A 17609-nucleotide genomic window follows, 5' to 3' on the forward strand; every position below is an offset into this window, starting at 1 on the left:
TTTTAGAGAACTTGTTGAAAACTAGATATGCTTTAATAAATGTCCTCCATATTCGGCTGCATGTGGCTCAGATGGCTCTGCTGGGCACCTCAGCTTCTTCAGTGCAGTGTCCGAGAAACAGGCCCTAGCCTAGGAGACAGCAGGGAAGAGTAGTTCACTCGTCATGGTGGCTCTACCGTCTTCTCCCTGAAGGGTAACCAGGGATATGTCCAAGAGGCGAGGGTAGACTTTTAATAGGTAATGGTGTTTTACCTTTGTCCTTTTGTCATGGGTAATGCCACTGTTCCTTCTACACAGCAGGTGTATCACTGCAATCAGTGTGGCAGGAACTACACTATGCTGCCCTCAGAGAAGTTTGCAGAAAGATGCTGACAGAGTCTCTTTAAAGTATAAAGATAAGAAATAAAGTGCTTTCCCTTTCTCAAGTGTACCCACTACAGTTTTTTTTTCACTGCAAAATTTGCAGCGTTTTTTTTCTCCAGGGATCCATGGAACTTGTTAATGTTAAAATCGCATCACGCAAAATCGTGATTTCGCAGTAAATTGCGATTTTGCTGCAATGCGTTTTTAACAAAGCTCCATAGACACCAGGAAAAAAAATGCTGCAAATTTATAAACACTAGTGGGTAGTCACCCTAGAATGAAAGTGAAAATGGAGATCCTAATGGATTGCGTAGGGTTAAAATAAAGTCTGCTCTATTAAGGCTGTGAAAGATTTTGCATTGGGGTCCAGAAGCGTGTATCTCCCACGTATAAGGGCCCCTCACCTGAGAATGACATCAGTAGATATTCTTCCTACTCTGTATCTCTATAGGAAGTTGTGGATGTGATTATATGATGATGGCTACTGACATTCATGGGTTAATAAGAAGCTCCTCTTCTTTTCTATCCTGTAGTTCTGCACACGAGTGATGGATTGTATCAGGAGACAGATGAAGGTAAGTGCATCCTCATAATATCCCTCCATACCAACATGATGTGAATAAAGCGCACATCCCAACTCTCCTGCAATATCTGGAGATCCCAGAAAACATGGCAAATCCTTCCAACATCTTTACATGATACTCACCTGTTCTCATTCCTGCAGTTCCTCTGGAAGGCGAGAGAACTGCAGAAATTGGGGAGCCGAGTATCTGCAAGTCTGGTCTGGAGACTGTATATAGTAGGGTAGTGGCATAACTAGAGCTCTACAGGCTCCAGGGAGAATTTTGGATCTGACCTCCCTCCCCCAGCATGGTGCTAGTGACTTTGTTAAGGTCCATAAAATATATGTATCCCCTCAAAAAGATAATACAAATTATAGCCTATTTAAAACCCACGTCCCTTGGAGCATGGACACTAAAGGAAGTAGTGACCTGGAGAATCTCCATCTTTCTGTTACCTTCATCTTACTTAGTGCTTCTTGCACAGTAATAATTACACCTTTATGTCCCCTTTGTGCTCTTATACAGTCAAAATTCCCCCCACAAGATAATAATAATACCCCATTACTTACCCCACAATGTGTTAGTGCTCCCTTTGTACCCCTCACAAGGTCATAGTGCCTCCATTAGACAAGTGTGTCTCTTCTGTGCTCCCATTAGGTAATAGTGCTTCCCACAAGGTGATAGCACCCCATGTGTGCTCCTTGTTTGAAACCAGTTTGATTTATTTATTGGAAGCACACCATTATATAAGTTTAGACCAAGTAATTACTGGTACCTTCTATGTCGAAAATTTCCACCAGAAATGGACTGTGAACTTTAAGAAATGTGTTGAAAAGCTAGACTCTACTTAATCATAGCCATTTTCTAAGTTAAGGGTATAATCACACATCATGGAATAAATCTGCACCAAAACCCGCCTGCAGATTTGGGATCCACAATATTTCCACAACAAATTGAACATGCAGTGGATTTGAAAATCCATAGCATGAGGATTTCCTCTGCAGATTTTTTTTTCCGCTTTAGGGCGCCTACCCACTGGCGTTGCCGATTTTCGTGCGTGAAAAACGCAGCGTTTTCCGTGCGTTTTTCACACATTTTCCGCGGCGTTTTTCGCGCCTTTTTCGTTAATTTCCATTGACATTCATGGGTGCATTAAGAGAAAAATAAGGACACATATGCAACTGACAGTTCCTATGTGAAAAATTGCAACGGACCGAAAAAAAACCCCCAAATGGACAAGAACACATTCTATACTAATTGCTCTTCAGAAAAAACGCAATTTAGCATCGCAGGAAAAAAATCGCCAGTGGGTAGGCGCCCTTAAGTGGTTAGGGTTTGTTAAAACACCACTCACTCACTCACTCACATTGTACTGTACATCGATGACTGTGAACTCACCCTTTAAACTGGCCAGCACTGCTCATGTGGGCAACACTGGTAAACATGACGTACACAGTATGCGGCACTACAAGCCCCGACACCTGCAGCAATTGGTTTGTGATGAACAAAAAGTACATGGCTATGTGTAAACCAGGTTGCACCTGTAAACCAGGCAACATGTTTCCATGTGATGAGAGAGGAAGATGCAGTGAACAGAGTCGGAGAGGCGGCACATTATTGGAATGCAAGAAGCTGGTTGGTCGTGCCGACAAATTGCCCGCCACCAGGCTGTCCTGGCCTGTTAGGAGGAGTTGGAACCAGTGAATGCATGCACAAACACATACGGTGATCGGGTTTAGGATGCCCTCGACAGATCACCAGTAGAGAAAATCATCTTATCATCCGACAAGCACAAACAGCTCAAAATGTTTTGTTGTCCGTCATCCTAAGACAGGTGGCGGTATCGGTACAGGCCCCTGGGTCTGTTGAAGTCTTTTCCAGATGCTTGGCTGAAGGACATTTGGTCTCATAGTGCAGTGTCCCGTAGGGTAACTCAGGACACGAGGCCCACGCTGAAAAGCTGGGAGAGTAAAGCTGTCACTTGTGAAGGTGGCACTTACCAGACCCCTCCCCGAAGGACACACGCAGCCTCGGACAGAGTATCGCTGGGCCTCTGCTGGACACCCATAGGAGAGAGATGGCCAATATACATATAACAGGAATACAGGTTGTCACGTAATGCCACCGATCTTTTACTCACCGGAATGAACCTCGGGCAATAATAAAGAGAATACACACGTTTTTGTGCTTAAGTATCTCAGTCCCTGGGAACGGTCAGGGCCTGGCAAAACTTTACTGTTAAACTTTTACACTTTACAATGTAAAAACACATTGTAAAAAAGTACCTCTGCATGGTGGTTTTGACTGTCCTCTAGTTCTCTAGTCCTCTAGCCATTCTTCACTACATGAGGGTTGAAGGTATCTCTCTCTCTCTCTCTCTCTCTCTCATGTATGACATTTATGGAGGGGCCAGGAATAGACGCTCTGGGCCAGTACAATAGCCACCATTACTTGCACTGCTATTGACACTCATCCACCTTTGCCTTCGTTTGCAAATGACTAAACTGGATTGCTACAGAGTGAATTAGTTTGTCTTCAGTGACAAATCCAGGTTTAGTTTGGGCACTGACTATGGCTGTCTTTGCTGTGGAGCAGCGCACTGCCCCCTGCTGGTGTGATGGTCTGGGGGGCCCATCGCATATGACAGTCAGTCACCCATAGTGGTGATACAAGGGACCGTGACACCTCAGCAATATGTTCAGGACATTCTGAAGCCACATCTGTTGCCTCTCATGGCGGCTTCCAAGAGGCATTTTCCACCAGGATAATGCCTGGCCGCAAACAGCAAGGCTGTCAGCATCAGGGACGACAACAGCCTACAAGCTTGCATGATCTAGGGGCTCAGCAAATGTGGACCGATATGCTGCAGGATACCATACGGAACCTGTATGCCTCCTTGCCCGCCCGAATCACATCTTGTGTCCAAGCTAGAGGTGGCCTAACAGGGTACTAGAGCCTCCATGTCCGCTCGTATCACATCCTGTATCCAAGCTAGAGGCTGCCCAACAAGGTACTAGAGCCTCACTTGAAGTGTTCAGTTTTCCACAATAAATTCTGCTTTTGCTCTGTATTATATCAACGTTACAATCACACAGAGAAAGTTTCATTCAATCCTGATTACTCCTAGGTGCCTGGATTTTTTTGACAATGAGTTCAAATTTGACATGTAAGTCACTTTAGAACATTTTTATTAAATTTTATCTTGGAGATAAGGTGACAAAAAAAGGACAATTCTGGTGTTGGGTATTGTTTTTACTAGCTGTTTATGGAGTGGGATGGACTCCTGAGCCTGCTCCATACAAACTCAACAAGTAACAGACATGGGAGATAACTAATGCATTGCATTGGGTTTTGAGGATTTAAAGACACCATCTATGATATGAGCATCTACCATCTTCAAGGATGCAGATCAGGAACCCCTAATTCTTGAGATGAATGGGGGTGTGGAGGTGGCTGTGAAGGCTTGGTCTCTTCTATTGAATTAAATTTGAATGAAGGTGTCTATTACGCTTCCAAAACTATATAATGCGGTACTTCCTTCGCTTGAAACCTGGGTCTGTCTTGTCCTTGGGCAAACCTGTGCAGATACTAGGGCCCACTTTTGAAGCCTGTTGAACATGCTCTATGTTTGTCAAGCTTAAGGTGAGGAGATGTCTCTATTCACAGTACCTCCATCATCCAAGCTCGGCTAGCAAGAATAATGAGTGGTATCCCCTCCATGATATCCACTGGAGCCCAGAGGCTGGCATCTATGATTTAAAGTTTTTAAGATACCTTCATCCATATCATGGCCCTCACTTGTCAGTGGTCACTGATGGGATCCCTGAGATGGATGTTGTTAGCAGCTCCTCCTCAGGTGAAGAACAGGCTGTTCCCAGCTGGTTCCACCTTGGCAGAAAGAAAGCTGAAGACAATACAGCAGTTTATTTGTGAGGACATTGTCTACTAAATAGGGTGTGACACTGAGTGACGACAATGTAAGTATTAATTATTGCAGCAAGATGGAAGTACCTGAGATATTGGGAAACTCCTCATAACGAGGATGTAAGTGTTGTGTGTCATCTGGATCCCTGATGTTATTTGGCTCGTTCATGATTCCATTGACATTTAGACATCCTTTAGTACTCGTCACTCTGCTCATTTTCTCACTTTGTTTGTCTTTATACTATACTATGTGCAGTATATACAAACATGTATCACTTAAAAAAAACCAACCTGGAGCTCACCTGACAGAAGTCTCTGCTGCTTGACCGCATCCTTGAGCATTCCTTTTCTCTTTCAAGTTTCTCTGCCCAGTCGCAGCAGCATCTCATTCAACGAGGTGAACATGGGTTCGCAAGTAACCCGCGTATTCAGTGACCTGCCTGTTGTTCTTTTATGGCACTGTTCTAATAAAAGTTGAAAGCACTTTCCTGGTTTTGTCAAGTCCCCATTTGTTTGGATTTGCGGTATATGATGCGCTCCTATAAAATGAGAAGAAAACTCTTTGACTAATCTACATTACCCATCTCATACTCTTAGTGTGCCCCATATAACCTTCAGTGACAAAGACCAAGACATCTCCATATCATATATATGTTATTGTTCACTGCATATAGGATCAGCTTTGGTGCATATATAATACGCCAGGACGTGATACAGCGCATGTAATAAAAATCTAGTACAGTGGATACAAAGAAGCATCTGATACAGTATATATATATATATAAAATAGTGTCTGGTACAGGTCCTATAGGATGACTGAAGACACACAGGCTGCTTGTCTGTGTGCTGGACTGTATGAGGAGTGCGTTCTACTAGTAAGTGCTGATACTTTCTCATCAGTGCCAATGGGCGGTTGCATACTCTGTCTAGTTGCAGAAAAGTCTTTGCCTGGAAGGCTTCCCAGCTTTTCTACTAGTGCGGAGATCTCTCCTTTTTCCTGGAGCCTCCGGGATGTTCCGGGAGAGTTGGCGAGGATGTAGGTAATGCAGAGCTGCAGCTTTATGTAGTCTGTAAATATAAGAGCATTATTTACCCCTGAAGCATAAATCAGTTTACAATCTCCAACATGGCTGAGCTGGTATTGCCCCCAGTATCTGCCCGGAGGATAACCAGGAGCCATTAATTACTTTGGCTTGATTTTAACTTTGTCATTGTCTGCACTTTGCATAAGAACTAACACCCGACATGACGTAACCAGGAACTAAATGGAGATTTACTGCAAGGATGATGTCCAACCTGCTGACACCACAGAGCCCTATATAACACTGCACATCCCTGCACCAGCAGAAGACCACAGCCGGCACGTCACACAGGTAGGTACCTGCTACTAACCTATAACTCTTCATATCTATACGGAGATAAGCACTGCACAGTAATTTGTTTCCAACACTTTGTCATATTAGAGCGTTCTGATACATTGTAACAAACCCCTCACATTGTCAAGATCAGGACAGATCTGCATTCACTGACAACAAGCAGAGGTCTTGCAAATGCTGAATTTTCTAATTTAATTTTGACTTTTACAGGACGAAGGTGAAACCCCAGAGCTGACCATGAGACCGGTCTCTGTGCTGCTGCTGTCACTGCTGAGTGAGTATTTCTTGTTTCTGCCCCTCATATTTGAACCAATTCCCACCGCCCGCGGTTTGTGAAAAAAGGAATGTGTAGAATCCCCATAGTACAAAAGACACATACAGTGAAATATGAATTTCTTGAAGCTAAGACCAGACTTGATATGTGATCATCCAGCCACCCCTGCCAAAGGGGGCGCCACAGGTGTCCTGGAACCCACAACTTATGAGCGTTATGAATTTCGATATAACTTGTCTAGCGGTATTATTTATACATTGTATACCACTGCGATTGTTCATGACAGCTGTTTGGTCACTGTATAGCAGTATTATATATGATATGAGCCCTAAACACACATGCTAGCTGGCCCCTATTTAAGCACTATATGGTTGCATTTACCTAAAGGGGTTGTACCAGACTTCTAAGTTTTCCCCTGTTCACAGGATATCCACAGGATAGGGAATAATTTACAGATCATTGGGTGTCTCACTGCTGAGACCACAGCCGATCTCAAGAACGGGGCTCCTGTGTCCCCCATCTCACTGTGGGGGCAACTGCATCCCCTAAGTGAGAAGGAGACTGAATGAAGCGCTGGTCATGCAAGCGCACCAGTGCTCCAAACTGCACCTGCTCGGGTATTTCTGTCAGCCCCCTTGAAATGAATGAAACGCTTACCATGCATGTGCAGCAAGCGCTCCATTCAGAGTGACGTCACTGACCAGATGAAGTGACCCCTGCAGTGACAGTGGAACAGGATATAGGAGCCCCAATCTTGAGATCAGCGGGGGGTCTCAGCAGTTAGACTCCCACCAATCAGCAAGTTAAACCCTATTCTGTTGATATCCTGTGGATAGGGGATAACTTGAATTCTGGTACAACCCTTTAAGTAGTAGTGCCATAGCGCATACCTAGGTGCTTACAGTATATTGTATTACTATGTGCGATGGTGGCAGCACAGGATTGCTATTTAGACAACTTATTGGTAATGTTATTTGGAGAATGTACGGCACTTTTATCTGGGCATCATAATAAATGGCGCATTTAATTTGACCCTGACTGTTGCAGTTACAACTGTACCCTATATGGAGGGGGGCGCTAACAGAAGCTCAGGGCACCTACCGATATAAGACCGTCCTGAGCTGCTAAAGGGGCTGCCTCTTAACACTGACACCTTATACAGGAATTGTTATTCAAGTGATTCCCTTGTGTATACTGCAAAGGTGAAACTTTTCTGTAACATGATATTAGTGTATGTGGAACTTTAACCGCTTAGAGACTACAGATATAAACTTTTTAATGTTGGTTATAAATGGGCTTGAAAACGACACTCATCTTTTGAAGGCAGTGGCTCTGCTGACTACTGACAGCCAGGTCCCTGCTCTAACGGCCAGGAATGGAGAAACCTCAGATCCTGGCAGTTTACCCCTTTACATGCCACAATCAATAGCAACCATAGCACGTAAGCAGATGACTGAGGGATGGAGCTCCTACTGTCAGCCATCAGTAAGCCGTTGTGCAATTACAAGGTACCAATGGGTTCCCATAGCAGCCGGATGCCTGACAAAGGCCTATGTACCTGCCATACAAATCAGTCTATTAGACCCCTCCTCCCAAAGAGTCTAATAGGCTGTTATAGGCTTAGTATAATGCACTACATAAGTAATGCAGTGTACTGTCCTAGCAATGATATAATCACATCTTCAAGTCCCCTTCACGGATTAAAAAATAGCATTACAAAAAGTTCAATAAAGTTGAATTGAAATAAAAAATCTGGTTAAAAAAGACATGTTTTTTTTCCCCACAAAAGTCTGTTTTACATAGGTAAAATATGAAAAAAAAAAAATAGTGTTATGGATCTGAGGGCTTATATACACAAGCGTATATCGGCCACTATTTTCACGGGTGGCTGATATATACGTTACGATCTGATGCATTGGATTCTAATGCATCAGATCACACAGGCGTATTCCCGTGGCATAAAAGTGCCCAGCCGGCCCACATAACGCCGGGAGCTTTTACACCGGGCAGGAAAGATAGTCTTGGAACTATCTTTCTGCCCAGAATACATCGGCAGCTGCCATAGACTCCTATGGGAGCCAATGACAGCAGCTGGAGAAGGGAGGTGGGAAGGAGTTTAGCAGAAAGGTAGAGACAGCTTAGCAGAGCTAAACTGTCTCCCTACACCCAATGGCATTGCAGCCTCAGTGTATATGCGCCGGACCTGTACTGTCTGAACGGGCGCACAAATGTTAGCTTTGTGTGCCCGTTTATGCATTTTTATGGCGCTGTCGGGCGCTTGTAAAAACACATACGCCCGTGTGAATCCAACCTTAGAATGTGGCGATGCAGATTCAATAGTTTTTTTCTTTAAAAATGTGTTTTTATAATGCAAAAGTTGTTAACAATTAAAAAAATGATATAAACTTGTTATCGCAGTAATGGTGCTGACCAGAAAGTTATCATGTTATTTTTATGGTGTAGTGAACGCTGTAAAAACAAAATAATGGCTGAATTTCTTCACGTTTTTTTTTTCAATCTGCCCTCCAAAAAAAACATTATACAACATATTACTGTGGTGTCATTAAAATATACAACTTGTCCCCTCCCCCCCCCCCCCCCAAGAAAACACAAGCCCTCATATGGCTATGTCAACGAGTTATGGTACAACATAGACTAGTCTCTAAGGGGTTAAATACTTAGCTGTATATGACCATCACCAGGCAGCATATTAGCCTTTTATTCTCCAACTCAGTACTATGGAGTAATTTCGGCAACCGCATTGGTTCTGATTCACAATTCCAGCAACCTGATTGGTTGTTTGGGTTGGCTGATTCAACCTGATTGGTTGTTTGGGTTCGCTGATTCAACCTGATAGGTTGTTAGGGCCGAGGTAGGAAGTAAAAGGCTAATATGCCACCAGGCATCCCAGCAGGAAACCAGACATCTGACCCTTGCTTATTTGTTCTTTTCAGGTGCCGCCTTCATACTGATTAGCGCATATAAAGTGCCGCCAACTAGTGAGTATTATTTATAACACTCCGTCTATCAACACTTTATACTTTTATGCGACATATACTCCCTGATGACTATTGATGCTGCTCAGTGAACACAGTAAGCTCTCCTCATTGCCCAGTAATCACTCGCATAGAAAAAAAAAGTAAAGGGTGTGTACATTTTTGCAATTTATTTTGTATTGCTCTGATGCCTCTAATAAAAAATGAGCAACTATGGAGTAGGTGCTACGGTTCTACTATGGGTACAGACTACAAACAAACCCATCCTGCAGTCATGTTATTCTTTACTCCGTCCACCTCCCCTTCTCAAAAAACTTAAAGGGGTTGTCCTGAGAAAGCAAGTGGGGTTCAGCACTTCTGTATGGCCATATTAATGCACTTTGTAATATACATCGTGCATTAAATATGAGCCATACAGAAGTTATTCACTTACCTGCTCTGTTGCTGGCGTCCCCGTCTCCCGATTAGACGCTCTTGTGCAGAAGGGTCTTCTCCTTTCTCTTGGGTCTCGGCACGAGCGGCGTTCTGGCTCCGCCCCCTTCTATGCGTCATCACGTAGCTCCGCCCCGTCACGTGTGCCGATTCCAGCCAATCAGGAAGCTGGAATCGGCAATGGATCGCACAGAGCCCACGGCGCACCATGGGAGAAGACCCGCGGTGCATCGTGGGTGAAGATCCCGGCGGCCATCTTGGTAAGGTAAGTAAGAAGTCGCCGCAGAGCGGGGATTCGGGTAAGTACTAAACTTTGTTTTTTTTAACCCATCCCTTGTGTTTGTCTCGCGCCGAACTGGGGGCCTATTGAAAAAAAAAAAAGCCGTTTCGGCGCGGGACAACCCCTTTAAAGGAGTTTACCCACAACTTAAAATTGCTTCGCAACCACTCTGTCCTTCCTCACCGCTGCTGACCTGGACATGTGACTGCTGCAGCCAATCACTGGCCATAGAAGGTCACTGCTGACAGCAGTGATTGGCTGCATCAGTTACATGTCCTGGTTAACAACAACCAAGAAGGACAGTGTGGTTGTGAAGTGATTGCAATTTAGCTATGAGAAAACCCCTTTAATTCGATATGATGATGGCAGGAGGAGAGGAGTACTTTTATCTGCACACAATGCGGAACTGCTGAAAAAGAAAAAAAAAAAAACACAGCAAAGCTACAGAAGAGTTTCAGGGGCAAAAACCGCAAAGAATGGTGCATCATTTTGTCATGGATTTCGGCTGTACGGAAAGACTTTTGAATTTCCACAGCTGGTGAAACCTTAAAAATAAAAATAAAAAAAATATCATCTCACCGTCTCAAATGTTTGATGATTGCCCTTGAATAATCCACACACAGCACGAAGAAAAAAATGCCTCACGGGTTCTCAGGTGAAATCTTGAACAAACAAGATATCTTCAGCTGTGCTAAAAACCTTATCTTTATTAAGATGATCCATGAGGGGAGATGAAACAAACATTTTTTCTTTTTTTTTTTCACTTTTTCAACTTTTTTGTAACTTTTACATGATCGCTGCTATCCATTGGATAGCAGCGATCATGTGACCGGGAACTCATGTGACTCGGCTACTCATACTAGCCGGGAGCAGGGAGTTTTTTAATTTCCCGGAGCTCCTGGCTCTCTGCGCATGCGCAGGACATAATGTGTCTGGCGCGCAAGCGCAGACGCCGGCGGCAGGGCCGGGGAGAAAGAGGATGATGCCGGACGGCGCAGAGGACGGGGAGTGAGTACTCTCAGCTCCCCTTACGGATCCAATCCTTAAGGGCAGCTGAAATCTTATTTGTTTTTAACTTTTTGATGGATACCGGCAATCGCGTGACCGGGGGTGGGGTCCCGCGGCCCTAGATGACAGCTCCATGCTGTCGGCTACCTCCAGTAACCGGCAGCATGGAGCTCTCACGTTCTGAGCCTGCAGGGCTTTCTTTCCTAGAGGAGGCATGTTTTCACGGCCCTTAGGAATTAAGCCCAGCAGGCCAGGATGTAAAAAGGCAATGGGGCCGTCACTGAGGGGTTCAAGGATGAAGGAAGCCAATTTTTTTTTCAAAGAGAATAGAAGGTTCTGCCAGTGCAAGATTCACCATCATACATAATGGGGTACAATATTGTGACTTGCAGAAAATCAAAGACCATGGACCCCGGGCACAAGCTTTTGAGGCAACCGACTCGGTTAAATTCTCTTGTGTCAATGATTTTTCTGGTTAAAAGGGTTGTGCCCAGGGATCATGGTCTTTTATTTTCTGCAAGTCATAATATAATTAGAGTCACTATATCTTAATCACTGAACTACTACATAACCATCAAGCATCTACATAACCACTGAGCCATTATGCAATAACTGAAGTGTATTACCACTCAGCCTATATATCTCACTAAGCAACAATATAATTAATGACTATATCTTACTAATTGAGCCACTATATGAAGTGAGTAGCTACATAACCACTGTGCCACTTTAACTTAGTCAAGAACTGTACAACCGCCAAGCCACTACCACTGAGTCACTATAATCCTAAATCACTGAGCCACTGTGTCACCCTATCTAGTTCTCAGAAAGTCCTGCCCTCTGACTATACTGATATCCTAACACTATTATACTCTTACAGCTACTACAAGACCCTGTGAACCCGATAAAGTGTACAAGGAACGTGGGGGCTGCAAGACATACTGCAATGACCCCAAGAAATCGGTTTGTGATAGAAAAGGTCGCCCCGGCTGCTACTGCAAGGAAGGTCTTCTGGAGCTGGATGGTAAATGTATAAAGAAGGAAGATTGCGAGGCGTGCACCGGAAACAGGACGTACACATCATGCGGAGGCTGCCCCTACACCTGCAGCAATTGGAAGGACCTTATGTGTACTGCACATTGTAGACTTGGATGCTTCTGTAATGAAGACTACGTTACTAATGCGACAGGACACTGCATCCTCATCAAGGATTGTCCCAAATAATCGAAGGCCAGGACCCTGCAGCTCATCGAGGCGGCCATATTTGGAATCTTCTTCTTTTATTGCTATCTGTGGCCGCATTCTGTTTCTTTCAAATGATAATAAAAGATGCCCAATCATTCTCTGTGAGTTCATCTGTGTCATTGGAGAACTAGGGGTTAACTCCAGCCATCGCACTGAAGACTTCATGTATCGTAACAAAACGTTGAGAACATCATTCTGCAGCGTCCTGTCGCATCTTCATCCTTTTATTTTATTACAGTCTGTGGATACCTTATGCCATTTTTTGTATTCTTCTGTAAATAAGCACTGCTATCTTTTTAGAATTAAACTTTCAATTAATTAATGAACCTCGTCCGTGTTAACACGGAACCATAATTGTAGGTAATTAGCATTCGGGTCCAACGCCTGTGAACGTTGGTGCTGGTAGCGATATTGGGCACAGGGTTAGGCAGATTGCTGTAGAATTTTTTTTTTTTTAATTCCAATTTTATTGCCATTTTTTTAAGAATTAACAATACAAACAGCATCAACATATCATATATCAAATACGTACAGGTCTGAATATCTATTGTTTCTAGAAGCGTTCAGCTTAGCTTTGCCTGAGGGGGAAGGAGGGAGGTACCCCACCAACTTCCAAAAATTCGAGACAAGTTAGATAAATCAGTGCGAGTCCATCCGGATCCCCACAGGCGTACGACAAGACAGACCATATACATACGTGAATAAAATATAAAAAGAAGAACGAGTAACAAACACAATAATAGACACAATACGAAAAGAGGACATGGAAAGGAAAGCAGACTAGGAAGGGAAGAAACGAGGGGAAAGAGGGAGGGGGGGGGGGATAGGGAGGAGGGGAAGGAAGGTGGGGCGGGGGGTTCCGGCTATCTTCGAATAGTGTCTAGCAACAGAGAGCTGATGTCAGTCGTCCGGGTCCACACCAAGAGTCTAATTCCCCTACGTATGAGTCTCGCCCAGCTAGTACACCTGAGGCTTTCATGGTTGTGATTATGACTATCCAACTGGTAGCTAAGCCTACCAGATGACCGCTCTCCACGGAGCCCACATTTCAACATATTTATCGTGGGTTCCCTTAGACCAAGCAGAAAGCTCCTCAAAGTTTGCTAGAGTATCCACTCTGTCCTTCCACTGAGTGACTGTCGGTGGCTCCTTCTGCTTCCACCTTAGTGGAATGAGGGCTTTTGCTGCATCTATTATTAGGGCAACCAGTTTATGCCGCAATGGATGGAACGTCCCGGACGGTTTCCACAGGAGGACCAACTCAGGGGAGAGGATCAATTCCGGGGAGATCTTCCTCAACACCTCCCCCACTTCTTCCCAGAATATCGCTAGGACAGGACATTCCCACCAAATATGTAAAAAGGAGCCAGTTGCCCTCTCGCATCTCCAACAGACACCCTGTTCTATTAATTTGTGGTCAAAAAGCCACTGGGGAGTCCTGTACCACCTCGCTAGAAGCTTGTAATGGGTCTCCTGCGAGGTGACACAAGGGGAGAGTCCGAAGGCGGTTTTCAGGATAAGCTTGGTCTCACTTGGAGACAGAGAGATGCAGAGTTCTCTCTCCCATGAGACCAGGAAGGCCGGGCGCGTATCCGCTGGTGGGGAGATGAAGCGCCGACGAATATAGGACACTTTTCTAGCTAGGGCGTTACCCCCCGTTATTGCCGTCTCAAATGGAGTCAGTGGTCTTTCCAGTTTGTAAGTTTTAAGAAAGGCATTGAGGACTTTAAGCAAATGGGCCAAGATAAGAAAAGTGGAGGTACGATCAGGAAGTAGGTCTTCCAGCGAGGTGAGAGGGTATTTATGTGAAATGTCGAAAACATCTTGCAATTTTTTGTTTGCTAATGTCTGCCACACTCTGGCAGTACAAGGATCTAACTTGAGATCCATGAGCCTATGCAAAGAGGATAGGGGGGCTGCAGGGGAGGGGGTCGGGGCCAGGGTCGGCCCGATAGCCCTCCAAGTCTCTAAAGCGCCCCTCGTTAGCGGGTTAGAACTCTGTTTCCTGTTATATCTCACTTCTGGGAACCAAAGTTCCTCAATGAGGTGTGGGCCATGGGCACCTTTAGCTAGAATCTGTAAAAGCGGGTCCTTAATGGGATGTGTCAGTTCCATCCAGTGATTAAGTTGTGCGGCCCTATAGAATTCTTTGGGGCATGGCAGATCCACTCCTCCCTCCGAGCACCTTCTGATTAGTAAACAATGGGCTAATGTCGGCCTCCTACCAATCCAAAGGTATCTGAGGAAAATTGTGCGTAAACTCTTAAAAAAGTTGAGAGGTATAAAGACTGGGAGGAGCCTAATTTTGTATAGTATGATAGGAATGATATAAGATTTCAGCACATTCTTCCTTCCCAGCCAGGAAATAAAAGGTAGGTCATAGGATCGTAATAGTTTTTTAACTTTCGCTAGCAGGGGAAGGAAATTAGTAGCATATAGATCCTCGGCTTTTTTAGTAATTTTGACGCCTAGGAAATCAATGGCTGTGTCCGACCAGGTGAAAGGGGAGCTGTTTTTAATTTTTTGGAATCTGTTGGATGGTATGGAGATATTTAGAGCTATTGATTTAGATAGGTTAGTTTTAAAGTTTGAGAGAGTTCCAAACTCTTCCAGCAGGGAGACAAGGTGGGGGAGACCTCTTTCCGGGTTTGTAATGAGAAATGTTATATCATCAGCATACGCTGAGATTGAGAGGGTCTCTCCTCCGACCCTGAGGCCCTGTATCAGAGGATCGAGTCTCACCTTTTGAAGAAATGGCTCCAGGGCGAGGATGAAAAGGGAGGGGGAAAGGGGGCAGCCCTGTCTAGTGCCGTTGTTTATATTAAACGGTGGGGAGAGGGAGTTATTAATTTTCAGTCTCGCATGGGGCATTGCGTATAAGGAGAAGATCGCCTTGACGAATTTGCTTGGGATATTGAAGTGCAAAAGAACCTGTTCCATATAGACCCAGTTGATGCGGTCAAACGCTTTTTCGGCGTCTGTGCTCACAAGAGCAAGTGGGATATTATGCGTCTGAACGTATCTTGTTGCGTGTAGTAACCTAAGACAACCGTCTCTACCTTCTCTCCCCCTGACAAACCCCGATTGTTCGAAGTTGATCAGTTTAGTTATATGGTTTTCTAAGCGTTTCGTGAGAATTTTAGCCCAGAGCTTCATGTCGAAGCTTATCAAGGAGATTGGGCGGTAGCTACCACAAGATTCAGGGTTTTTATTCTCCTTTCGGACCAGAGTGATGTGCGCCTCTTGTGCCTGCCTTGGGAGAGGAGCTCCCTGCAGCAAAGCGTTAAAGAGTTCTGTTAATTGAGGGACTAGGGTATCTTTGAAAGTTTTATAATAAATCAGGGGGAGACCATCTGGGCCGGGACTCTTCCCGGGAGGGGAGGAATCTATGAGTTCTACTATTTCCTGATCAGTAATTGTTTCTAAAAAATTATCAGTGTCTTCCCGGCTGAGTTTTGGCAAGTTTAAGTCGTTAAGAAAGCGGTTAATCTGTTCTTTCATATTAGTAGAGGCTTCTGGAGTTAGAGGGTCCCTAAGGTTGTAGAGAGAGGAGTAAAAGCTTAGGAATTCGGTGGTAATCTCCTGTGTGGTAGAGACCTTTTGACCATTCGGGGTTTTAATCGACTGTATATGATTCCTAGATCTGGCTTTCTTTATAAGGGCGGACATGTATTTGCTCCCTCTATTTCCCTGGGCATAGGTGATGTGTTTTAAGTACAGGTGTTTTTTGTTATATTTAGTCTCAAGTAGGAGTTTGAGTTCCCTCCTGAGAGAGGCTAATTCCTCTAGCGAGGCCTCGCATATCGACTGCTTCGACGCCCGCTCAAGTTTAGCAATTTGGCACAATTTGTTGTCTATTTCTTTTTGTTGTTTTTTTTTAGCTCTGGAGCCAGCTGCAATCAGGAGGCCTCTGACGAAGGCCTTATGGGCCTCCCAGGTTGTAGGGATCGAGACATCCTCGGATTTGTTTAGCTGGAAGTATTCCTCTATCGCCTTCTTCAGTTGAAGTTTCTCCTCCTCCGGATCTAATAAAGAGGGATTGAGTCTCCAATGCCATTCCCTAGGGGACGGGCTAGGAAGACGGAGGTTTAAGTGGACTGGGGCGTGATCTGTGATTGCAATAGGGTCAATTGACGCTTTGGTCACGTACTGCAAGAGGGAGGGGGACACGAAGATATAATCAAGGCGCTGGAAAGAGGAGTGGACCCGCGAAAAAAATGTATAATCTCTGGAGTTTGTATTTAAACATCTCCAGCTGTCCACAATATTGGTTTCTGATAGTACCCGTATGAGATTTTTAAGTTTTCTTTGGGATATTTGAGATTTTCCTACAGAGGAGTCTAGGAGTGGACAGATTGTGAGGTTCAAATCGCCCCCTAATATTATCTGGCCAGTGGCAAAATGTTTTAATGCATCCAGTTGTTTGACCAGCCAGGGTATTTGGTTGGTATTAGGGGCATATAGGTTCGCCAGAGTGACTTTATTATCATTAAGAACCCCCTTAACAAATAGGGCCCTACCCTCCTCGTCTGAGTACTGTCCTTCACAGGAAAAGTTAAGGGATTTATGTAAGAGGACAGATACTCCCTTTGCGGCCGACGAGGGGTGTGTGTTATGAAATGCGAGAGGGAACTGCCTTCCCGGTAGGGACAGACACCGGTCTCCCCTGTAGTGGGTCTCCTGCAGAAAAACAATTTTTGATCCATACCTTTTAAGCAGTAATGCGATATGATGCCTCTTGGCTGGGGAGTTCAGACCATTTACATTCAGCGTAGTGACTCGGATCTGCTCATCCATGTTGTCGCAGTAGTAATTTTATACTGGTCTCTCTTTCTATACAATAGCGGGCGAATAGGATGGAAGAGAAAATCGTTAGTCACACGTGATAAACTTTTGCTCCGTTACTCAACAGACACAAGGGTCAGCCGGGACTAAGAGGGCCCCAAGGGGGGGGGGAGGAGGGGTAGAGGGGTTAAGGATAAAGTGGTAGGATAAGAATAAGAAGGGTAAGCAAAGAGATAAACAATAAAATGCACGAATGAGTGAAAGAAAGACAATAAAAACAAAGAGCACACTATAAATGTGTTGCGAATACAACCTTCGTGCCCCTGAGGCCAGCACACTCCAAGGAGCCAGCCGGGCCCAGGA

At 44.6% G+C, this 17609-nt stretch overlaps 1 protein-coding gene across 2 annotated transcripts; it reads left to right on the forward strand.

The window, feature by feature from the left end:
- The first annotated feature begins 896 nt into the window (after positions 1–896).
- LOC136572017 (zonadhesin-like) lies at positions 897–12558 on the forward strand. Of its 2 annotated transcripts, XM_066572637.1 has the most exons (5): positions 897–938; positions 6082–6223; positions 6437–6500; positions 9455–9499; positions 12097–12558. In XM_066572637.1, the coding sequence occupies exons 2-5, from the start codon at positions 6116–6118 to the stop codon at positions 12438–12440; spliced, it is 561 nt and encodes a 186-aa protein (XP_066428734.1). In that variant the 5' UTR covers positions 897–938; positions 6082–6115; the 3' UTR covers positions 12441–12558. The 2 variants fall into 2 exon arrangements, with proteins under 2 accessions (XP_066428734.1, XP_066428735.1); XM_066572638.1 differs by lacking the exon at positions 897–938 and having other exon boundaries at positions 5961–6223.
- Positions 12559–17609: the final 5051 nt, after the last annotated feature.

Source organism: Eleutherodactylus coqui, chromosome 6 (assembly GCF_035609145.1).
Source record: "Eleutherodactylus coqui strain aEleCoq1 chromosome 6, aEleCoq1.hap1, whole genome shotgun sequence".
In the NCBI taxonomy this organism is placed as follows: Eukaryota; Metazoa; Chordata; class Amphibia; order Anura; family Eleutherodactylidae; genus Eleutherodactylus; species Eleutherodactylus coqui.